A 22,999-nucleotide genomic window follows, 5' to 3' on the forward strand; every position below is an offset into this window, starting at 1 on the left:
GAGCCGGCCAGATATCTATGTATGTACGTGAGTCGGTTGCATGCTGATGAGTGCTTTAGTCTAGTCGAAGTAGCCTGGGAACAACCATTGCAGCTTCTTCTCCGCTTCCTGTCCTCGTCCTTCCTTCTTGGTCATGGCGCCCGCAAACCTCATCTGTCCATCCAGGTGCTTTGCGAGAACTTGGTCGACGTGCTCTTCCTTGCTTAGCTCGTTTAGCACGGCGCCCACAAAGCGTCTTGCATTCTCTGCATTCGCCTTCATGTGGGCCATGACCATCTCGACATTGACATCCTCCTCGCCATCTCCCCGCCAGCAATCATAGTCAGTGGCCATGCAGATCATTTGGTAGCCAATCTCGGCCTCGCGCGCAAGCTTAGCTTCAGGAAGAGCAGACATGTTGATGACGCTGCCACCCCAAGACCTGTAGAGGTTGGACTCTGCCCGAGTGCTGAACTGTGGTCCCTCCATGCAGATGAGGGTGCCGTTGTCGTGCAGCGTCACGCCCTCACCCTCGAGCGCATGTCCGCACTGTCTGACAATGGCGGCTAGGCGTTTGTCGAAAGGATCGCCAAAGCCTACGTGGCCTACCATGCCACCCTCGAAGAAGGTGAATGGACGGATGCCTTTTGTGCGGTCAATGATCTGGTCTGGCACCAGAAAGTCACGCGGTCGCACGTGTTCCTGCAGCGAGCCGACAGCAGAAAAAGCAATAATGGTGCGGACGCCGATGTGTCGCAGTGCAGCAATGTTGGCCTGGTTCTTGACCTCATGAGGGGCGAGCTCATGGCATAGGCCGTGCCGTGAGAGAAAGGCTACAGGAATGGGCTTGCCAGTCGTGGGCGAGGGATGCTGCAGGATAGAGATTGGCGAAGATGGCTTTCCCCATGGCGTATCAATGTCCAGGGTTGCAGCAAGAGTGAAGCCCGGTAGCGATGAAATGCCAGTACCGCCTATGACGGCGATGTGGACGGGTGCTGCAGGACAAGTCAGTATAAGGCCGGCCAACTGGGAGATGGCGAATGCGCACCGTCATACGTGGTGGGAACGCCAGCCATTTTGCGATAGGGAATCGAGATGTTTCTCGTCCTGATCCTGGTTATGGTATGGAATTTGAAGGCACTTGGAGTAAAACTGACGCGTGAAAGCATTCAATGAGGGGCAGCCAACACGGGCGCGATAACAATTTCTGCCATGGCGGGGTAGCTCTTGCCATCGATCCCTGTCAGCACGAACGGTGGACGTCAATCACATGACCAGCGCCCCGCAGTGATCATCACCTTCTGGTACAGATCTCTACAAGCCACAGTCTTCTACTGCGCCTCTTTTGTTTGCTCATCTACCGTCAAAGAAAAGATACTTCCGGTCGCTTGCAACATGAAACTTTTGAAACTCTATGTACGCTGTTCTCATGGCGGTCCTTCCTCTAGCTTATAATCAATTTAAGTTTTCTTCCGCTGCTAATATCTATCCCTCCGTGATAGACATGGAATGGGCCGCTGTTGGGCATAATACAGATCGGCAAATGTAGCTGAGTAAGCGGGGTCCTTTTCGAAGTAAAAAATGCTCGATTTATGTTTCTTGATATCCGAAAACCCTTCCTGGCAATTACTACTGCATAGATTTTACTACGAGCTCGTCTGGTTCTTTAATACTGAGCCATTTGGTGTAAACAAGTCTTCCCCAGTGACTTCAGATTGTTTTGTGAGCATTCATCGAAGATGTAAGCAAAGTAAGCAAAGAAAAGACATCGTACCGAAGAGATGAGGAGGAAACTCCTCCCTGCATTTGGGAGTGAAACGGCAGTAAATTTAGACTAGTATATCCTAAGCTAGCTCTCGAATATACTCAATACACATATCTACGACCCGCGAGTGTTCCGTCGTATGTGCCAACCCGCAGTAATCACAACATATCTCGTGACGGCTCTTTACGCATACAAATCTCAAAGTCTTGCCGGCTCAGTCACCTAGGATTGGAATCTGGCTTTATTGGTATTCCACGGACGTCCCAGTCACTCACCGACAACTTTTCTATAAGAAATTACAGGCTGTACTGACATATGACAGTTTCGACCAGTCTCCCGTTTTTTATGATCTTGTTCCCGACACAAAAGGTTCTCTCGGTCTGCAGCTCGATGTATCATGCCACCAAGGTAATCCTAGAGGAAAGTTTCGTACCCCTCTGCCGATATTCTAAGCCACAACTCTAGTTAGAACTTTATCCGGGAGTTTCGAATACTCGACTTCTCATACTTGAATATTTGAATTTCGCACACAGCAGATCATTTCTGTCCATGCAAAGCTTTCTCGCTTTGAGTTGACAATCTAATTTTTGTTAGCGATCTTCCGTCTCACCCCATACTTTCGAGTCAAATACAACTATGAGATCATTATTCGTGCTCGCTACCTTCCTTGGAATGACCATGACCATGGCAGTGCCAGAATAAATAATAACGGATCCATCGCCACAGCCAATAGCCACAGGACTGCCGCCAGGGACTTGTCCATTTCGTGGCCATGGCACACGATATTGTCATAAAGACTGTGGACGTTAGTATAACTCATGTTACTTAACTATGTTTTCTAACTTGTACAGAGCCTTGAAACTCTCCTTACGAATGCGAGAGCCTCGTCTGTGAGCCTGACGACAATGGTGTTGAGACTTGCTGCCCGCTAGCGGTACGTCGCATTTTAATAGATGCCTAAGTATTAATTGCTAAAACCCATACAGAAGAAGCCAAAATCCTCGTAAAGAAGTCTTCAAGAAAGAGAAGTGTAGGGTTGGTAGTTCAGTACTATACAAAGGGATATCTTGTTGGTAAATGCCGTACAGTTGGTACACAGCCTAAACCCAATTTCACAACCAATCAGACATTCAGACACTATCCTTGACTTTATGAAATATACTCTGATCTAATCATGCGCTTTTTTAACTTGTCCGAACGTGCACTAAAAATGAGCTTTTTCGGAACCAGAGCCCTGATGCAGTGCACACTAAGACCAGCAGTAGGGTAAGTCTCGTGTTGGACTTCAATATACCATTTTGCTACCATTTTGCTCCTATAAATGAATTTGCGCAATAATCACACGGTCCAAATGAGCTTGGTATTTGAGCAAGTGAGTTCTGCGGAAGACGACAGGCCGGCCTCTTCATCCCACGCACCTCCCATCTCACTCTGATTTAGCCGTGAATGGCCACCCACTCGTGTCGCATGGCCTCTCCCAACTCCCAAACTCTCACGTCATCCACCACAAACTTGACCTTGTACTTTCTCATCTTCTCCCTCTGCGCCACGTCGAAAAGCGTCTCCATTGCCCCCCTACAATGCTCGTCCCTCTCCTCTCCTGTCTTGGCCTCTGTCACAAATCGAATCACCACCCGAGCTCCCGCCTTAAGCTCGAAAAGCCCTTCGACCACCTCCCGCATGCGCTCTGGACTTTTTGGTACTCCGAACATGTATGCACGGAAAGATCCTCGGTCATGTGACACGGCGTTGAGGCCTATCTCCACCTTTGCAACCAAATCTTTTGGGGGTAGCCCGAGGCGCATCTCATCCGTCGTGAGGAACCTCTTCATGACGCCCGGATCGTCGCTAAAGACAAAAGTAGATGTGCGGTAGTAGTTCTCTACCAGCTCATTATGTAATGGCTTCGACACGTACTCTGGATCCCAGTAGTGCTCTGGGAAATGTTGCTTCTTCCATCGCTCGAAATTATACGAGTACAGTCGCGTCAAAGGGTCTAGTGTGGTTCGGAAATGCTCGCGCTCTATGGTTTCGACGTCTCGCGTGCTGAGATGAAGGTAAACCATGTCGCGCACCTCACGTGGCAATCTGCTCATAATCTGGTTGCTGAGCTCTAGACATTCCCGTCTTGCCAGTTGCTCGAGCATGTCTTGTGTGCTGGGTGTGATGTTGGCAAGATCTGACTCCAGCACAGCAAGTTCTTTTCTCAAAGCCGCTACACGTGCTTTGCGAGTGCTTTCCTCGGACAAAGCTCTGAACCGCCATGTTAGTAGTGATAACTGCAGGGTTAAAGGTATATGCACCTGAACGTGTGCTTCCGCAGTTGCCCATATGTACCGCGACTATCACAATGAATACTTTCAGATGTCTCGAATACTGACATATTCATGTTCTTTTTATCAGTTTAAATCCCGGAAACCGACAAATTGTGTTTTTCGCTTTTAGGCACTCCATGATGCTGTTTATCAAGGTGCTGCTGATTGCTTACTCGGGTGCTCACTCGACACTAGTATCTCGACTGATGGTCGGAAAATTACCCTGTTGGGTTACCCCACAACTCAGCATCGCCAATGCACCGACATGCTGATCTCGCATCAACTCTGCTCGTCCTCGCTGATTGGCTCCCCATCAGACAGAGAATATTTCCTCTCTAGGTACTTAGAACAAGGGGGTCTGAGAAGAAAAAAGAATTCAACTCGTCTTCTTAGCCGCGATTGGGGCCACTTTTAGCCAAGCAACCCCAATTCCTTTACCGACCAATGGGTGCAGAAGCCAAAGAGGCACTCACTGTGCGTACGAAGGAGATTGAATCAATGCCAGACATCACCACCTCCTCGTACCGTGAACCCTGTGGGTGGTCGACATGTGGGCATTGAAAAACTCGGTTAATCAATTTATGATGAACAGATACATTTCACATTTATGAGCTCATAAAAGGGGTGCGCAGGTGCCACGGTGATGTGGAGATGAATGTCATTTTCGCGGGGCTGCCTGTCAGGCAACCACCCCAAAAAACGCCACAAGTCTTGTCCTGGCACACGTATAACAATAGCTTTACAACTGTCTCTAAGTGTGTACTCCTGCCTTCTCATTGGCAAAAATTCACTAGAACGGAATTCTAAGAAGGCAAACTTATCGGTCACTAGGTGTTACCATGGATTCGGACTCGGAATCAGAATTGATGGAGAACTATCCGGACTTTGCCCAAGCCCTGCAGCAGTGCGTATCTTCCGTCCGGTACATTGATGCGTCAACCTCTCTAACATGCGCAGCCTTTTAATGCAACAAATTCAAGAGTACCAAGAAATGCAATCTAGAAAACCAAAGGAACCCACTCCAGTGGTAGAAAAAAAGACCACGACACTTCGTCCTTTGTCACCACGCGAATGTCATTCCCTCTGCACCAGCGTGCACCAGGCCTTGCCTCGCGAGATTAGAGACATGATATACGAATACACACATGCTCAGGAAACTATCTACGTTGGACCTGAGTACTTTGAAAAAACCACAGTGCCATGCGAATCAGACGCAAAAGCGCATTACTGGAGTGCCCAGTACGTGGGAGCCGAGATGCAGAGAGAAATAATTGAAAGCTGGTACCGCACGACATTATTTTATTTCTATGACAAACGAAACAACAACACAGTCATCGAGAAGTTTCTTGACACCGATCGATGGGGCCACAACATCAAGCCGCGGGATCTCATCTGTCGTGCTCGTGTCGAATTGAGCGTGGAGGAACGATTGCATAACAATTACAAGCAAAGGCCTTGCTGCTATGTCAGAGACGCAGGAGAGAAGCTCACGAGGGTGTTCAAACTTTTCCATCAGTTGCCAAATCATGTCGAGTTTTTCATGCGCGTCCACACATACGACGCACCCCATACTGGGTGCATGAGTGCGTCGGAGTTGCAGGGCGCTATTCATGCTCTAGTCGAGGAATTGGGGACTTTGAATTCTATGGGACATCGAGTTGTTCTTCAGTGGCCAGACTTGAACAATGTCGAGCTTTCGTGGAAGGATGGTGCATTCAAGGCGAGTGAGTGGACAAAGCAGCTGATGCAGGCGGCACCTATGAAGCTAAGTCTTGAGGATGGGATACCGGAGTCGAGTGCTGGAGATGTGTCACAGACTACTGAATGATTCAGAAGTCGTAAGATATGGCCAGTTGGCAGGGAAACGGGTAGGGTCTAGTAGCAGTGAAAGCCAGCATGATACCAATGGACGTATTCCCTGGATTTAGCGAGCGTCTGTTTGATATTGCCTGTTTGATCCTAGCGTCAGTCCATATTTCATAAGCAGTGTGAAGTGAAGTCTCACAACACTTACAGCGTGAGTTGAACAATCACGTCTCCCCACTGCCGCACTGGGACAGTATCTTTGCATTGGATTTGAGAGTTGAGGTCTTTTGATTCAACCCAGGATCAAGTGTCCGTTTGACAATATCCCCTCCCACTGTTCTACAGCGACTAACTCCACACGCCTCAGTGACTCAGGACAAACAACAAACTCGGCACACAAGGTGTAGCTATATTCATCAGGAGTGAGCATCTGCTACTCATCACACGACTACAGCCTTGTCAGCTTGTACCCGCTGCAAAACCATCTCTTGAGCAAGTCCATCAAGAAATCAAAGTCTCCGCAACACGGTATCCATCAAAACATAGTTACAAGAAACTGACTTCTGGCAGCGTCATGGATATCGATCTGGAAGAAGATTATGTCTCCTGGCCTACTGTTTACAAGTCAAAGAATGAGCCTGTCGCCCAGCAAAATGTCACCTATCGCGACGTAGGAGTTCAAAGCCTCCCTGACAGCAACGCTGACGCATTCCAAACAATCTATAATCGCGAGCCCAAGCAAGATGAGCTAGTCAGCAAAGTCCTCACTGAAGCCATTGACCGCTACACATCTGGCGTCGGATCTGGCCCCTACGAAATTATTGATGGCGAGCCATTTCCTGCTCCGATGTCTTTAGAAACTGGAGAGACGTATGAGGACGCTTCATTCCAGACCCTCGGAAATACTGATTGCAAGATCTCCATTGTGCGAGCAAAGGCGAAAGCGTCGGTCTTAGTCGCCCAACAGCGCCCTGTCGCCCAAGCGGCGGGTTACAAGATCTGGTGCGAGAAGAGAGACGAATTGATCATACATACGGAGCAGTGTCCTATTCGCATTCGGATCAATGAAGACGGATATGTTACTGATACTGATGCCCATGCGGTCATGCTTCCAAATATCTGTGGTGAAGAGATCGATTCGACTGCTGCATCGTTGGAGATTGAAAGTGCACAGGTGTGGAGCAGGACACTGCCTTATAGCCGCTTCCACGCAGAGGCTTCTACTGTAACACCCTTTTCCAAACCCACTGAGCAATACACTGATTCCAACAGTATCTGAACCGTATCCCATTCTTGGCGCCTGGCAGTCCCATGGAGATCTGCCAACCATGGGTACCCGAGCAGTTCGTGGCGATGGCTGACACCAACGAATCCAAAATGTCACCAGTCAGCAAACGCGACCGCTGGGATAAATTTCCAACACCTACACTTCCTCCGCCAAAGCCCCGCGTAGCTCCAGAGCGCATCGCAGCTGCCCGCCGTCTAGCCGGCAGACAGCACATGCATCAAGATCTAACCGGAGCCCAGCACACCACCGACGCCATGGACATTGATCCCACTTACGGAGCATCAGAATACACTTACGACCGTTCTAGGCCCACCTCACCTCCTCCTCAGAACCTCTCGCCGGGTCGAACCTCCGCACCTCACTCACCCGCCCCTAGACAAACTAGAGACAATCTAACTAAAGCACCAGCTAATCCTGATACCAGCTTCGCAGACTACGTCACCAGCATCCGCCGCAACAAACTCGACCAACTCGACCAGCCCGCCTACGAAGTCAGCGCGCCGCTCAACTACGATGAGGAGGGTTCGGCGGCGTGGTGGGAGGCACAGGATGTAGATGTGTATGCTACGTCCCGTGCGGTGGAAGATGCGCGGCGTGAGGCGGTTGCTGAGGAACGCGACACGTTTTACGGTGTTAATCGCGAGGAAGACGGGATGGAGGAATAGGGCTGTGCCTGGTTCTCCCCCCCTTACGGATTAAGGAGAAGATGGAGAAGGGGAGCTGTACGACATTAGGACGAGATCCGGGTGTCGGAACTAAGGTATCAGGGCTGGACATGGGAAGGAGGAGTGGGAGTTACTTGGGGAGATTGTGTAGGATACATCAAGTGAAGACGATTGGAGGAAATAATGGCGGGTGGATAACAAACGGTGTACCATTTGAAGGCGTAGCAGCTACGGATACGCTTGGTGGGAAATCATGGGTTCGTGAGAACAACATCAGTCTAATATGCGAATCAAAACACTCCACTCCCCCCATATCATCATGGAAGAAAGAAAAAGCAGACGCCGTGAACTTTCCGAGTAAAAACAAACAAACTGGACACCCACGGGTATCATCATATATCTAAGCATATCATCCTCGTGAAAAAAAAACGGCATAAATATCCGAAATCACAAATTCCCGATAACGACCATAAACCGCAACTTCCCATCCGTCTTCTTGATCACAGGTGGGGGATTCAAGCCCCCACCCAGCGCATCCTCTGTCTCTCCACTGAGCGTAATCTCATCCAGCATAAGCGTACTACTCTTCCAGCCCCAACTCTGACTAAAATTGAACCGATCGGGTGCACTCTCGTATATGCTCAACATCCTACCCCCCTTCGATGGGCTATAAATCTTAAAGTATGTTTTGATAGTGGGGCGGGCGTCGACGTAAGGAGGGAGAGCGGGGATCAAGGAGCGGGTTTTACGCTGAGAGCGGGATAAGAGAGAGGGGTTTGTGTAGGCTGCGGTGTCGGAGTCTTGGTCGGAGTCTGAGGTGTCAGATTCGTGTTCGGAGGGGGAGTAAGGGGCGTGGGCGCAGGAAAGGGAGGAGGGAGAGTCGCTGGATTGGGGGAGGGAGGTGTTCATGTTGTGGAAGCCCCATTGTGGGAGGCCGCGCGAGGGAATGCGCGACATGTTGCTGCGTCGCGAGCTGAGGGTGTTACCGGAGAAGATGGAGCCATGGAGACCCGGAGAGCCTAGTGTTGGGTCGGGGTCGCCGCCGCTGCCAGATGTGTCGTCTTCGGCAGTCGAATCTACGAAGGGCACACGGGTACTGCGTCTCCGATCGCGTGGATCACTACGCATAAGCATTTCTCTTTCCAAGCGTCCGATGCGCTCGTCAACTGTGCCATCGTTTTGCTGGCTGAGAACACTGGCTTGGACAGTCTCATCTACCTCACGCTCCTTTGCGCGATGGAGGTACACACCAAGTTGAACGTTCTTGGCAGACCGGACCTTTTGGATGTAAATGTTCCAGAGAGATCCGGCATACGATACTGTGCGCGAGTATACACGCTTCTTCTCTTTGAGGAAACGAGGGTTTGGAAACTCTGCAGAGAAGCGGAAAGGAGGGAACTCAGTGTAAGCAATCGGCCTTGGCTGCCCAGCGTTTCCACCACCAGCGGATATCGGGCGTCGTGGAAAGTCCATACGCGTATTTGGATTAGTCAGCGTTGCAGGAGTAGATGCGAAGTCCGTTGCCCATTGAGCATCCTCGGGCTGGAGGGTAGCCGACAGGCGCGAGGCATGGCGCTGGAATGAGCTTGAAGTCGTAACGACAGGCTCAGCTCCATTGCCGAGTACAATGTTGCAATCTGAGCTTGGAATCCAAAACTTGCGTGGCTTTCCATTTCCGTCCCAGCTATCCGACTCGAGTAGGCCACTGTCGGCAGCGTTCTCTACCTGTTGGCCCTTTGAGGTCAACTCGCTCCCGCTCTTGGTAGCCACGTTGAATGCTTCGGGGCCAGGGAGCGATTGCGATAGGCCTAGTTCCTGTGCGTTTTCATCCGTGTTGAGCACCCTTTGACGAAGAGCGAGTTGTTGCCAGAGCGAGCTGGAAATCACACTGTCAGGCATGACAGGGAGACCAAAGACATCGCGGGCACTCTTGATGAACTCAAGCTGCTCAAACTCCATGTGAATGTAATGGATGCCTTCATCCAGGAGCACAAGTATACGTTCAATGTCGGGTAATGTGTACAATGCGAGCCATTCAGCGTGAGCATCGGACGATGAGTGCGCGGCAGTGAGGGCGTTTTGCCGATAGACGCCGTCGAAACGAACAGCCATGAAGCGTAGGGAGTTCGGCGCCTGCGGTACAGGCTTCTGGCCTCGTTGAATCAATCCAGCATCGATAGCTGCCAGTCGCAGTCGGCGATCAAGAAGACGCTTTGCAAGCACCCACCGATCCCACTCGCTATCTACAAAGAAGCCATCGGAGCCCACCAGCTCGCGAATGATGTCTCCCGGCATATCGTCCCAGTACTTGAGCGGCATCTCCCAACCATTCCTACTTAGCATAGCCTTGGCTGACTCGAGAATCCGATCGCCGGAGCGGCCGTAGTAATTGGAGGTGACGAGCCGGATGAGGTAGGCAAGTGTCTCTGGGGCCATCTGACGCAGGATGGATTCGATCGCCGAGTCTATGAGGTCCTGCATTTCCAGCCAACATCCTGTCGCGAATAGACCCACAGCTTCGGCATCCATGTCTTTCGAGATGTCGACGCCGTAAAGCTTCCGTATGGCAAGCTCAAATGCGGCTTGGGTGATGCTGGAGTCGATCTCCTCGGGGTGCAGAGTGACTTCTTTGGACTGGCTTTCGAGCCATGGCTCAGAAAGGGCAGTGGTGAAGAATGGTGCACGATCGAGGATCAAGCGATGCAGAGAGTAGCGTTGGCCAAAGGCTATGACGGTAATATCTGAATGGCGGCCTTCAAGCAGTCCACGGGAATAGAGGTGGTCTGGGAGGGGAATTGCTTCGCCCGAGGCTGCCAAGATTAGCTCCACACTGCAGCAGATATAGACGGGTATTACCTCGCAGATACAGGGGACCCGTTGCGTTGTTGTAGGATGGAGCACGTGAGGCTGAGGCTGCAGCGCTTTCGCTGAACAGGGTACTTATTTCTGTACGAAAAGCATGCTCTGTACGCATAAGATCCAGGGTGGTGCGTCTTTTGCCCGAGTCTTCAAGGGGCGTATTTGGATCATCGGCGCTCTTTTGTGCCTGCTCAATCTCCGTCTGTAGTTGGACTATAGGCGGGCGTTCTTCCGGGGCCAGTGGCCTTGACGGCCGCTTCGGCATGCTGGGATGGTTTGCGAGAGAGGGCATGGAGCTGGAGTGACTGAGGACCCTCCTGTGGATTGCACGGGGTCTCGAACCTTCACCGACTGAAGCAGATGGTTCAGGAGGAGGGACTGAAGTTATATGGGGCGAAAAGAGGCTGGCGGGTGGAGTGCTACGTAAGCCTGAGCCATTGTCTGTACCCTCAGTGTCGCCGGACGTGCGCACCGAGCCATCAAGGAGGGTTTGGGCGTCATGATTGTGGATGCTGCTCCCTTGGCCGGCAGGCGGCTGGTGGGCGTTATCCATTCTAAGTCTGCTACAGGTTATATATGGAGCACATTGGTTGGCGAGGCTTTGGCGGCCGGACACGCGGTGAAGAACGGGCGGGGTAGTAGTAGTAGCAACACGCGGCGTCTGACACAGCACCAGTGTCCAGGACGCTCGAGGAAGAAGAAAAAGAAAAGAAGAGTCACGACTGATTTACAGCGAGGGCGGCGGGGAGGAGAGGACAAGTCACGGGGCCACAACACAGACAGACTAGGCACATCACGCATCCGCTGGCGAGTGCTGGCAAACGGCGATCTTCGCTGGCTAGGGTCCGGTGATGCAGTTGCGACGGTGCCGAGTGGGGCGCGCCTTCCGTCTGTCAACGCCGCATGCAGGGGACCAATGCTTGGCACCGCTTCCGGACCCTTGTACCGCCGAAAATCCGTAGTCGATGACATGACGACCTTCTCTTCTTCTTCTCTCTTGTGAGTTGCCCATTGTCTGTCGCCCGCAATGGCTTCTATCTTCCAGGCTCTCCCGCAGCTGCGCACCGCTGCTCCCCATCTCTCCCGCCGACTATTTTCCTGCAGACAGTGCCTCAATTCGCCCATTCGCTCCGCCGTCCCCGCATCCACTCATTCGGCCCGCCCGTCTGTCTTGCAATCGGTGAGATGGAAGTCAACCCAGCCACTTCGCAGCAGCGCCACTATTCAGGCATCGAATTCGAGTACCGTATCACTTGCTGAAGCTGCAGCTGCAGCAGAGGGAAAGTTGAGCAGCTTCCCCAAGACGACATCTAAGAGCGTCGCATACTGGCTGCTGGGCAGCGCCGCCAGCGTCTTCGGCATAGTCGTCTTTGGTGGATTGACCCGCCTTACAGAGTCAGGGTAGGCATGAACCTTGTTGCGCCAATTGCAACTGCTAACTCGCACAGGCTGAGCATCACCGAATGGCGCCCTGTCACCGGTTCACTGTGGCCCATGAGCGAGGAAGAATGGACGAGCGAGTTCAATAAGTACAAGGCCTCGCCCGAATTTGCTCTGCTCAACTCTTCCATGGACCTTGCCGACTTTAAGCAAATCTACTTTATGGAATGGGCGCATCGTCTCTGGGGTCGTGTCATTGGTGTCACCATGGTCCTTCCGACTGCTTATTTCATTGCCCGCCGCAGAGTTACGCCCTCAATGGCGTGGAAACTTGTCGGCATCTGCGGCATGATTGGCTTCCAGGGTGCCATTGGATGGTGGATGGTCAAGAGCGGCCTCAAGGACGACCTTTTCGAGCCAGGCAGCCACCCCCGCGTCTCCCAGTACCGCTTGACTGCCCATCTTGGCACTGCCTTTGCTGTCTACTGCTCCATGATCCTCACTGGCCTTTCCATTCTGAAGGAACACCGCATGCTCGCAGATCCTGCAAAGGCTGCCGAGACCATTAGGGCGCTACAACATCCGGTCCTGCGCGTATTCAGGGGTTCCGTCGTTGGTCTTACCCTTCTTGTCTTTACAACTGCTATGTCGGGTGCCCTGGTTGCTGGTTTGGATGCGGGGCTGATCTACAATGAATTTCCCTGGATGGGCTTGGGTCTTGCCCCACCCAAGAAGGAGCTCTTTGATCCATTCTACAGTCACGTCCCAGACCACTCAGATCTCTGGTGGCGCAACATGCTGGAAAACCCTTCCCTGGTCCAGCTCGACCATCGCATCCTCGCAACCACTACCTTTACTGCTGTCATGAGTCTTTTTGCCTACACTCGTTTTTCAAAGGGAGTTCGCACCACGTTGCCCAAGGAGGCCCACAAGGGTGCTCAGGGCTTGGTCCATCTCGTCTCCCTGCAGGTTACTCTTGGTATCAGCACTTTGATCTACATGGTCCCCACCTGGTTGGCGTCTGCTCACCAAGCTGGAGCGCTTGCACTGTTGACAGGAGCTGTCGTCCTTTTCAGCAGGATATCCATGCCACGACGCGCCGTCCTTCGCCAGATCATGAAACCCCAGGCCTCTAGGACGACTGCTACACCTCACATTACTTCCCGTTTGGAAGTGGCCAAGGTTGCCGATAAGTCATTATAGTTCATGACGCAATCCCACTTGTAGGTCTCTCGTCTAGTAGCACTGTACAGATTCAGCATAGACCAGCTTGTACGATATGTAGGTTATCACCGTGTGCATCGCACCGTTACTCTCCTCAGGTTATTTTCTTTTTTCCATCTATGCGATTACGCCACCGTTTCACGAATGAATCTGTATCGAGTCGCTTATCATGCATACTCGTGCTTTGAAGTACCGTGCACATGCTGATATCAATGGTTTGACTTGCATCACGTGGGCTTATCACTCATTCCAATCAGCCTCTGTAGTACGTACGTAATTTTTTTCATTCTCAGTCCAACGCACGATTACATAATCCCCGACTACAGTACATACACAGCTCTTGGCCACATAGTACACCAATCCACCCTGTTCCTGCATCCACACGTGTCCGGGCCATGCAGACCCTAGCCACCCTCGTGCACTCTTCTCCAATTTTAGTCTGATGCTTCGAAATCCTACAAGAAAAAGCAAAAGTCAAAGCACACCCCAGGTATCTTTAAACGCCTGTCAAACAACAGAAAGCAATGAAAGGAAGAAGCGATTAAAACGAAGCCTCCTCGACCCAAAACGCCTTGAGACTATTAATTAGATAAAGCGAAATACACTTCAAGCGCCGCCTTTGCTCCTCATAAAGCCGATTCAGCGTCTCTGCTGAAAAGGACAAATTACTGGCAAACACACTGCACGAGGCGGGCGCCACAGCCGCTATCTTCGCGCCGAGAAGATCCATAGACGCGCGCACGTGATACAACTCGTCCAGCAACTGCTGCACTGCTTTAGGATCCCCCTGCAGGACAACCGGCGGCGACACACTGCCGCTACTGCGATTACTCCTTGCGGAATCCGGGCGAGTCGGGGACGAAAGCACTGACGGAGACGAAGATGATGCAGATGAGGAGCGGGATTTGCGTCTGGAGTAATCCGTGGTGATTGGGGCACCGAGGGTACGGGACGCAGTGACGTATGCGTCTAGGACTTTTGACATTGTGAGGCAAACGATGGCGAGGAAGTAAGCGTCGTGGGACGAGTCGCCGTGCAGGATGGCGCTGATTGTTGCAGTGGCTTTGCTGCATTTGTCCATGAGGCTGCGGAGGCGGAGGGGCTGCTGGGGCCCGGCTCCAAAGAGGGGGATTGTAGTGCTACTGCTGCTACTACTTGTCGAGTCGCTCAGACAGCAGAGGTGCTGCATTAGCTGCAGAGCCATTGTAAGTCCCTCCTGCTGCTGCTGCGAGGCTGCGGCGTGGTGCATGGCGGTTTGGCAGTAGGGCATCTGCATCTCGGAGAGCAGCTGGGCGGTTTGCTCGCCCGTCTGGGTTTGGCCCGGCAGACAAGCTGCATCGAGGAGCATGCCTAGGTCGGGCTGCTGCGGTGACGGGTCCCGGGGCGAGTGCCCAGGCGCTGCTACGTCGTTGCCCTGCGTGTATGCTGCATATGCTGCTGTGCCGTGAGGAGGCATGCCGCTGGTGCCGCCGAGCAGCGGTTGGGCCAGCACGTCGGATGCCGCCGCGTCTGTAGTAGCACTTGCACTGCTTGCATCGTACACCTGGTCCAGTGCCGACATGTCGACGTCTGGGAGGAGAAGCGAGAAGTAGTCGTCGTGGACGGTACTCATCTCGGGTAGCATGCTACCGGCAGTATCGGCGTCGAGTGTCTCGAGCCCTGGCTCGATCATGTACATCTCTGCTGCTCCATCCTGCGGCTCTACACACCCCGACATGTGAATGTCTGGTGTGTCGTACATGCTCGACGACGACGACGTTGTTGTTGTTGTGGATGTTGCCGTCGTCGTTGAGCGGCTCAAACTCTTGCGTCGAACACCAGCATCACTGCTCTGCTCTTTGGCATCGCTGTCTCGCCGTGCCAGGGCCTTCCTGCCTGTCCGCTGTGTGACGAGGTATTCACACTTTGTACCCCTCTTGGCGCATCGAGCGCACTGCGGCTTGTCCTTGGAGCACTTGGTCTTGGATGCCGCGCACGATTGGCAGCTATCGCGCAGCCGGATGCCGGTTGGCGGCGGCATGGGTGGTGGGGGAAAATGGGGAAATTTGGGTGGTGTGATAGAGTTTAGACTGTGGAGGGGTGGACTCTCCAACCCGACGAGCAGGTTTGGACCAAGAGTGCTGTGCAACCTACTCAGAGGGATGGGTGTCGTCGATCAGATTGCGTTTGGGTTTGAAGATCTTTGCTTGCGCAACGAAAAGAAGAAAACAAAAGGATATAAAGATGCCTGGAGTTTAAAGTATGCAACTCGGTTTCGGGTCTTTCGTAGCCTTTGTACCTGTAGATGCATGAACATGGGCGTTGGTTTTTCTGGGGGATGCTATTGCCAAGTTGGACTTACAGCGGAGGCGGCCCTTTCTCGCAGCGCGAATTGCTCCTATCTATCGTTTGCCAAGGTACCCTGTGGCCTTATCCCCCGAAGGCTGTAAGAGCTTAATTGTACCCTCGTTCTTTTACAGATGTGCCTGTTTTTTTTTACCTTTAACCCAGTTCGACTATTTTTCCAGTTTAGCAAAACGATTATCACATTGATGGGATGCAAGCCACACGTGTAGTCGTCGTGGACAACCAATCATTGCGGTTTATTTGGTGTCCGATGGAATCTTTTCGAAAAAAACTTGTCTTTGTTTGGGCGGAATTATGTGTGAGTATCACGTCGATAAGCGGTGGGTTCCGTGTAACAATGGGGCATTGTTTGCCCGTTACCTCCTCACTGGAAAGGATCATGCCGTGTAAGGACGGCTAGTGCCCGTCCCGGTAAACGGTTGCTTAGCCGCGGAGAGGCAAAGGGAAATTCCGCTGACGATGCGCATTCACATGCAGAAGGCTTGTCGCTTACTTGATCGAAGTAATCTCGATCTCGACGCCAATGGCTTGATCGAGTGCGTATATTGCGCAGTACGGGTTGTAGATACCGATGCCGTACAGACCGCCAAGCGGTCACGACATATGGGTCGTGAAACACGGAGTGCAATGACGTTACAATGTCTCAATGTTGAATTTGTAGCATAGGATGCTGATTTTGTGATGCAATTCTACGTGCGTTGGGGGCCTGACAGTTCTGGTATCGTCATTCCAAGTCTGCTGGTCATACAAGATATCAATCATATCACTAGTAGGAACGATATGGTTATATTCCTTGTAGTACTTTGGAAATGCAGTTGAAAGCTGCGGCTCATGCCCGGTCGAATACTCGGTACACAGGACGCTTGTAGGGATGCATAGCGGGCCGTTGAGGCTACGTAGGCGAACTCCTCCGATCGACGATTGCCAAGAAAAGCGCCTCTTAACGTGCCAGTGTTCGTCATGCAGTAAATGGAAAGGCATCAGTTAGCTGGTCTGACTGAGAACCATACAAGGCCTTTAGACATCTTGGCGGGTAAAAACTAGCGTCTACTAGCACAGCCTCCTGGAACTAAGTTCAGGGTGTTGCTGTTCTGCAACGGAACGTGCTGGAAGTCTAGGAAAGTATAGGTTCGCTCGGAACTATTGTGGGCTAGAAGCAGGAAAGTGAACGTTGGACAAATCGGGCCATGATGCTCCAATCGAGCTTATGGGGGGAGATCGAGACATTAAGTGCAGAGGCATGCAAGGCTTCCCTATGCCTTGCGTGAGGGCTGAGGTATATCTGCAGCCTTGTTAATGAACACACAATAGGTCCGAGTCAGATACAGGGTTTTTGTTGAGTTACTCTTAGATGAACTCAGTAGGGGGTTTCCAGGCCTAGACCATGGGGTGATGCTACAGTACTATGTGTTGATACATGGTTGGTGTTCTAGGCGGTCGCATTCGGTTCCCCCAAAAAAATAAAGTCGGCTGTCCTGGCTAGGTAGGTCCAGTTGGATCGGCTTGCGGCGGCACTGTATTGAAACGGTGGTAATTTGCTGTTTACGGAGCATGGGGTTGAGGAACGTGGGGGAGAAAAGTGGCTGCGAAGATCAGAGAGGGGAAATCTGCAAGGCCCCCCTTCTCTTATTCTCCCAACCACTTTCACCTCGAACTACTAGATGATTCTGCCATGTTCCCCCGGAGAGGAGGCTCGTTGCACGGCACGGGCCCCTAGCGCACTCCGGGTCGGGCCATGTCACCGTGCCGGGGGATGGCAGTGTGTTGTAGTGGGTAGGCACATTAAACGCATGTCGAATGTCGGTTGACGTAAGCGGCGAGTTTGGCATGGGGGGCCTTGTCCGCACACTGTCAGCCAGTTGCGTCGTCCAGGTAGTCGTAATTCAACGCACATCACGTCATTTAGGTGCTTTGTAACAGAGTCGGATGATGTGCGGAATTTCAGAATGCGTGTGTAAGGTAAAGTGGAGCTGGTGTCGTCCAGTTGCATTGCTATAGCGTGATTGCGAAATAGCGTCGACCGCATGTCAGCGACCTGCAGCATCACGTGTCGCTTATCTGGCCAATCACGAGCTGTCGTTCATTCACGCCTAGAGAAATGATTTCCTGTTGCAGCTTAGCTTTCAGGCACTAGACCCAGATAGTAGTTGCCCAGGGAGCTCTGCAACAACAAAGGACTTCCTGGACGTTTGCCATAACCTAAGCCTTCCAGATCCGGGCCTGTCAAACAATCCGTCAGGAACCGCCAAGCTCGCCGCATACTCTCACCACAACGTTTATCCAGTCAGCACATAAACGGAGGGCCTCTCGTTGGAAAAAAGGACACTCCATCGATCCTGAACCTTCTCCAGCTTTCCTGTACAATATCAGAGCACCATATCATGGCCAAAAAACTCATCACTATCCTGGGTATTACTGGAACACAGGTGCGTATGTCGTAATACACACGTCGCAGCTTGTAAACAGACTAACGTTACGGGGCTCAGGGTGGTTCTGTAGCCCGTAGATTCCTCACCCACACCGGCTGGCGCATACGCGGACTCACGCGCAACCCTGGTTCCCCAAAGGCCAAGGAATGGGCCAACAAGGGTGTCGAAATCGTCAAAGGAGATCACGATGACTTGGAATCCCTCAAGGCTGCTTTTCAAGGTGCTCACGCCATCTTCGCCGTCACAGATTGGGCCGGCTGCTACTCGCGCGTGGCCGGGGACAAGACCCTTCAGAGCGAGGCAGCCAAGGCCGGCCTGTCTCTTGAAGAATACGCCGGTCACCTGGAGACCCTACAGGGCATCAACCTGGCAACAGCCGCTAGCGACCCCAACGTCCTTTCCACCCTCGAGAGATATGTCTTTTCCACTTTGGCGCCGGTCAAGCAGATCAGCGGCGGCAAGTACAAGAACTCGTACGAGTTTGACTCAAAAGCCGCAGCCGAACAGCACATCCGAGACAAGCTTCCGGAACTGCGTGCCCGCCTTAGTACCGTCAACATGGGCATCTTCCAGGAGACGTGGAGAGAAATTCCCGCATTTAGACCGCACAAAAAACCGGATGGCACGTTTGAATATATCCGTCTCAAATGCGACGGCCCGCACAAGGAATACCCAGAGGTTGTCGCGTCTCATGATACTGGTGCGTTTGTCGAAGCCCTGGTTCTTCACCACCCGCCCGGCACAGACGTCTTGGGTGCCAGCCAAATCATTTCCAAAGAAGATTACGCAGCTCTCTGGGCTAAGACGCAAGGAGTAGAAGCGACAGTGAGAGATGTCGACGTGGAAGAGTATATAAAGTATCTTCCGGAGGGCTTCGACAAGACTATGATTGACGATTTCCGGTTTTTCACTGAATACGGGTATGTGGGCGGAAACCCCAAGGTCAAGACACCGGCAGAGTTGGGTATCAAGACGACATCTTTGGAGAATTACTTCCGAAGCCAGGATTGGAGTGCCGTGTTGAAAGGGAAGATGTGATGTTGCTCGTCGACTGGTGTAACTCGATAATTTCCAACTGTAACATTCATATGACTGCACGCACATCAATTTTCGAAGAATCAACCTAATTATTCATAATAAATACTGACAAATATGCCTTCCCAGAACAAATGTGAAAGTAATCATTCATACATACCTCTTGCACGCCCTTAGTGAAACAATCTTGCTCAACATCTTGTTCCGCCGTTTTAATCCCCATCTTCCACCTCTTCAACTATAAATCCGGGCGTTGACAGTGGCTTCTCCCCTCTCAGACGACGCCATCGATTAGTCGATTCAAGAATTTCCGGACAGCCGATCATAAGCCAAGACCATCTTTCCAAAAACGGCTTGCTGACTTCCCAATTCTGCGGATCCCACGGCTCACCCCAGACCACGAGGCCTGTCCACTCGTGCTTGCCTCGACCCGAATCCATAATGTCGTCGAACAGCTCTTGCTCTTCTTCCGCAGTTAGATAGCTACTAGTCGCCAGCAGCAAGTTATCGCGCATGCGAGGGAGAGGAAACAAGTCGAGCCACGGATGGTGCCTGATCGATAGCTGTACCACGGTCGGTACCAGATTACTCGGCACGGTGCCACTTTCCAGCGGCGGCGTCGTAGACCTGGCATCGCGTACTGGGCCGTCACGTCCAAACGGCGAGACGGCGGCGCACACGAGCCAGTCGAACTGGTAACCTAGCACGGCAGCGTTGCGGGTGAGACCATTGATGATGTTGAACTGGATTAGCCGGAGTTTGTGGTCCGCACACGGGTCGCCCGTCATGTAACTTCTTAGCGCTTGCTCGGCAAACTGCTCTAGTATCGCGCGCTCCCGGGCCACGTCCTCTTCAGAGCAGTGGCTGAATGTCGAGGGCACAATTCTGGAAGTGCTGCTGCTTCTGCTGCTGCACAGCAAAGTCCAAGTGCCAGAGACGGTGGTGTCTGGCGTCGTGCTAGCCGCGCGGGACGCCGCATCCGACGAGTCGTCTTCATCATGACTTGTTTTCCGCCTTTTCCGCTGCCTTGCTGTATGTCGATACAAAAGCCGAGCATTAGACTTGGGCTGAGAAAACAGAATAGAGTTGTACATCTGGGATTGGGTGTCACTCACAAACGCGTTTGTTCAGTCTGTTCTGGAGCCTCTTGCGCTCCTTTGGGTTCGTTATGCCCGCCCAGTCTTCGCCCGGTCGTCGTATGTATGCTGCATGTGGCATGCGCTGCAACTCAACACAAGGCGCATATGACACGGTCATAGTACTGCCATGCTCCATGGTAGAAGACTGATGGTTGATGGGTGGGGCTAGGGTTTAGAGTATGGAGTGGTAGTAGCCCGGACCCAACGTTCCAGCTGGATATAACCAATCTCACGTGATTAGAGTACTTGGCCGCCTTGGCTGACGGAATTCAATGCACCCCAGCTGAATAAGACCGCGCTAACACATAGCATGCGATCGAAGGTTCTACCTCAATAGTATGTTCCCTTCCCATTATAGTCGTTAGCGAGATCGGGTTCCGCCTGCACTCTCTAGCGCAAACGTATCTTATATGGTGGCACGATACAACATTGAGCTCAAAAGATCAAGCGGCGATCTGCAATCGAGCTGATATAGCAGAGCGGGAATCTAATGCCTTCATTGCATCGAGTGAAGAAGGCAGTCGATCTACAAAGTCTAAAAGAAGCCATGATATATATCTCCAGCTTGATCACGTGATACGATACCACAACATGGTTTGCTTAGAGTGGCTAGGAGACAATCCCAACGCAAAAGTGTTCGAACAGCCATCAGACTTGATGTACTACATATATGTTGAGATTACGCAGTCATAGGGAAAATCAATAGCAGGGACGAGACAACCAATCTTCCTGCTAATATCAGGATTGATTTCGAGCTTCGGGGAGTGTTCTAAAGCAATAGTTTTCTAAGTAAAGGCATTTCTAGATACTTTCTATTACAAAGTATATGAGAACCTTGCGTGTGTAGTGGGGCAGTAGACGGGAGAGTAATGATGAGAAAAGCTATCTAGTGCTTGATTGCAGCAACTCGAAAATGACCCCGTTCTCTGCCTTAGTTGCCAATGAGAGCGGTGTGCGACCAAATTTGTCCATCCAGTTGACATCGACCTTGTCTGTATCAAGTAGTAGCCTAACCACATCCTCGTGCCCTCTCTCAACTGCCAACGAGAGCGGCGTCCGACCGGACGGTGCGTCCTCAGAGTTGACATCAACCTTATCTGTCTGAAGTAGTAGCTCGACCACATTATCATGCCCTCTTTCAGCTGCCCACCAGAGCGGTGTCCTTGCTTTTTTGTCTCTAGAGTCGACTCTAATAGTACCTGTACTAAGGAGTAGATTGACTATAGTTGCGTACCCTTTTTCAGCTGCCCATGAGAGTGGCGTCCGACCAGACACATCCTTCAAGCCCGGATTGACATCATCTTTTGAAAGTATTAATTGTACTATAGTTTCGTGCCCTTTCTCGGCTGCCCACGAAAGTGGCGTTCGATTCGATTGACTATCCTTCATGTCCGGATCGACATCATCTTTTGCAAGCAATAGGTGTACTACAGCATCATGCCCATTCTTTGCGGCCCATGATAACGGTGTCAAATCGTGTTCCGTTTCCAATTCGTCCGAATGCTGTATCCCAAATGCTGTCTCATAGCCCATGACTGCCTCTTGAAGTCTTTTTCGCGCCTTTTTACTTTTTCTCACATCTGCTAGTACTCGTGCAACGGTCCATATTCTATTTGCTCTTTCCAAAGAGCCGCCAAGCTCCGTCAAACATCCTAACACCCGATCGTATCTTTCTGGGTGTTGTAACTTCTCTAAAGAAATTTCCCAGTCCCAGATAAGTATCAAATCGTAGACGAAGGGTATTTCTGATTGTAAAAATGTTGACCAATGAATAGGTCCAGCTATCACTGGAATCTCCTTTAAAGGCCTAGCTGCGATTGCTATGACTTCAAAATGATCTCGACGTTGTCTGATAATCGTTGGGTTCGAAGCGCCTTGGAGAAGGCAAATGATGTCTCCATCTCGGACGGATGTTGTTGATGTCTGAAGAGGTAGACAATTGCTTGTTTCCCCATTCTTAAAAATGACATCCACATCCACTCTCTCATTCTGAACGGCGTTGCTTTGTACAAATGACACTTTGCCAAGAACAAAGCCCTTGCCCTTGATGACTGCAATCTCGCGATCAACTCCCAAAATCTCTACAGATATCTCTTCACACAGTAGATACTTGGTAAGTCGCTTTAAGAGTTCTTCCCAGGAAACGGTGTAATCAGGCAATAGCCTTGATTTGCTGAGATCATCAGAGCTCATACCCAGTAAGGCGAATACCCTGTCATGGCTCTTGGTAGCCTCATGGGCACGGTACAAATCCACTAGCTCCCCTAGTGGGCAGATATCCAGAGAATACCTATCTGATCTGCTTATAGGGAAGCTAGATCTAAAGATTGATCCCCTTACCAGGTAGGTTACTGAACGGGTTAAACTCTGCAAGCCTGGATGAGCGTTGTCAAAACCTTGAAACGAATCTACACCTAAAGAGAAAGCGTATCCATCCATCTCCTTAGATCCACACATAACTTGTATATGACGCGCCGCAGCAACTTCCTGCAGTACCTGGATACATCTATTAGTACCATATAAATTTTGGAAAAAGTACACGTCTTTCATACCCAGATGCGCCGAAACCACGGTCGTTGAAGTAGAGCAGTAACTGATTGCTGAGACATTCCGTCGCAAAGGGGAATTTGCGGCATGGTGCCTCCAGCAGCGCGTATCCAATGGAGCGCTTGATCGCTGTCTTCTGCTACCTCCCCAAGCCAAACAATTACACGATTTGCTAATGCGTAGATCTTTGCCATGAACTGAATTTGTTGCTCTTTCTCTCGA

General features: G+C 51.4%; 10 protein-coding genes across 10 annotated transcripts; 4 read left to right on the forward strand and 6 right to left on the reverse strand.

Annotated features, from left to right (window-relative positions):
- Positions 1 to 60: 60 nt before the first annotated feature.
- Positions 61 to 1,055, reverse strand: COCCADRAFT_25506 (uncharacterized protein; the record flags this gene model as incomplete). The annotated part of the gene is made up of 2 exons (XM_007713156.1): positions 61 to 974; positions 1,028 to 1,055. 2 exons carry the CDS (start codon positions 1,053 to 1,055, stop codon positions 61 to 63), a joined length of 942 nt encoding a protein of 313 aa, XP_007711346.1.
- Positions 1,056 to 3,180: 2,125 nt separating this feature from the next.
- Positions 3,181 to 3,891, reverse strand: COCCADRAFT_25507 (uncharacterized protein; the record flags this gene model as incomplete). The annotated part of the gene is made up of 1 exon (XM_007713157.1): positions 3,181 to 3,891. One exon carries the CDS (start codon positions 3,889 to 3,891, stop codon positions 3,181 to 3,183), a length of 711 nt encoding a protein of 236 aa, XP_007711347.1.
- Positions 3,892 to 4,898: 1,007 nt separating this feature from the next.
- COCCADRAFT_35984 (uncharacterized protein) lies at positions 4,899 to 5,887 on the forward strand (the record flags this gene model as incomplete). The annotated part of the gene is made up of 2 exons (XM_007713169.1): positions 4,899 to 4,963; positions 5,017 to 5,887. 2 exons carry the CDS (start codon positions 4,899 to 4,901, stop codon positions 5,885 to 5,887), a joined length of 936 nt encoding a protein of 311 aa, XP_007711359.1.
- A 552-nt stretch (positions 5,888 to 6,439) lies between these two features.
- On the forward strand, positions 6,440 to 7,818 carry COCCADRAFT_4261 (uncharacterized protein; the record flags this gene model as incomplete). The annotated part of the gene is made up of 2 exons (XM_007713145.1): positions 6,440 to 7,090; positions 7,138 to 7,818. 2 exons carry the CDS (start codon positions 6,440 to 6,442, stop codon positions 7,816 to 7,818), a joined length of 1,332 nt encoding a protein of 443 aa, XP_007711335.1.
- Positions 7,819 to 8,265: 447 nt separating this feature from the next.
- On the reverse strand, positions 8,266 to 11,230 carry COCCADRAFT_93753 (uncharacterized protein; the record flags this gene model as incomplete). Its single annotated transcript, XM_007713170.1, has 2 exons — positions 8,266 to 10,628; positions 10,675 to 11,230. 2 exons carry the CDS (start codon positions 11,228 to 11,230, stop codon positions 8,266 to 8,268), a joined length of 2,919 nt encoding a protein of 972 aa, XP_007711360.1.
- Positions 11,231 to 11,247: 17 nt separating this feature from the next.
- COCCADRAFT_93752 (uncharacterized protein) lies at positions 11,248 to 11,649 on the reverse strand (the record flags this gene model as incomplete). Its single annotated transcript, XM_007713171.1, has 1 exon — positions 11,248 to 11,649. One exon carries the CDS (start codon positions 11,647 to 11,649, stop codon positions 11,248 to 11,250), a length of 402 nt encoding a protein of 133 aa, XP_007711361.1.
- Positions 11,650 to 11,704: 55 nt separating this feature from the next.
- On the forward strand, positions 11,705 to 13,260 carry COCCADRAFT_35986 (uncharacterized protein; the record flags this gene model as incomplete). The annotated part of the gene is made up of 2 exons (XM_007713172.1): positions 11,705 to 12,078; positions 12,126 to 13,260. 2 exons carry the CDS (start codon positions 11,705 to 11,707, stop codon positions 13,258 to 13,260), a joined length of 1,509 nt encoding a protein of 502 aa, XP_007711362.1.
- A 562-nt stretch (positions 13,261 to 13,822) lies between these two features.
- Positions 13,823 to 15,301, reverse strand: COCCADRAFT_35987 (uncharacterized protein; the record flags this gene model as incomplete). Its single annotated transcript, XM_007713173.1, has 1 exon — positions 13,823 to 15,301. The coding sequence occupies one exon, from the start codon at positions 15,299 to 15,301 to the stop codon at positions 13,823 to 13,825; it is 1,479 nt and encodes a 492-aa protein (XP_007711363.1).
- Positions 15,302 to 18,008: 2,707 nt separating this feature from the next.
- Positions 18,009 to 19,094, forward strand: COCCADRAFT_93759 (uncharacterized protein; the record flags this gene model as incomplete). Its single annotated transcript, XM_007713174.1, has 2 exons — positions 18,009 to 18,053; positions 18,114 to 19,094. 2 exons carry the CDS (start codon positions 18,009 to 18,011, stop codon positions 19,092 to 19,094), a joined length of 1,026 nt encoding a protein of 341 aa, XP_007711364.1.
- A 209-nt stretch (positions 19,095 to 19,303) lies between these two features.
- Positions 19,304 to 20,366, reverse strand: COCCADRAFT_35989 (uncharacterized protein; the record flags this gene model as incomplete). Its single annotated transcript, XM_007713175.1, has 3 exons — positions 19,304 to 19,791; positions 20,207 to 20,296; positions 20,354 to 20,366. The coding sequence occupies 3 exons, from the start codon at positions 20,364 to 20,366 to the stop codon at positions 19,304 to 19,306; spliced, it is 591 nt and encodes a 196-aa protein (XP_007711365.1).
- Positions 20,367 to 22,999: the final 2,633 nt, after the last annotated feature.

Source organism: Bipolaris zeicola (genome assembly GCF_000523435.1).
Source record: "Bipolaris zeicola 26-R-13 unplaced genomic scaffold scaffold_56, whole genome shotgun sequence".
In the NCBI taxonomy this organism is placed as follows: Eukaryota; Fungi; Ascomycota; class Dothideomycetes; order Pleosporales; family Pleosporaceae; genus Bipolaris; species Bipolaris zeicola.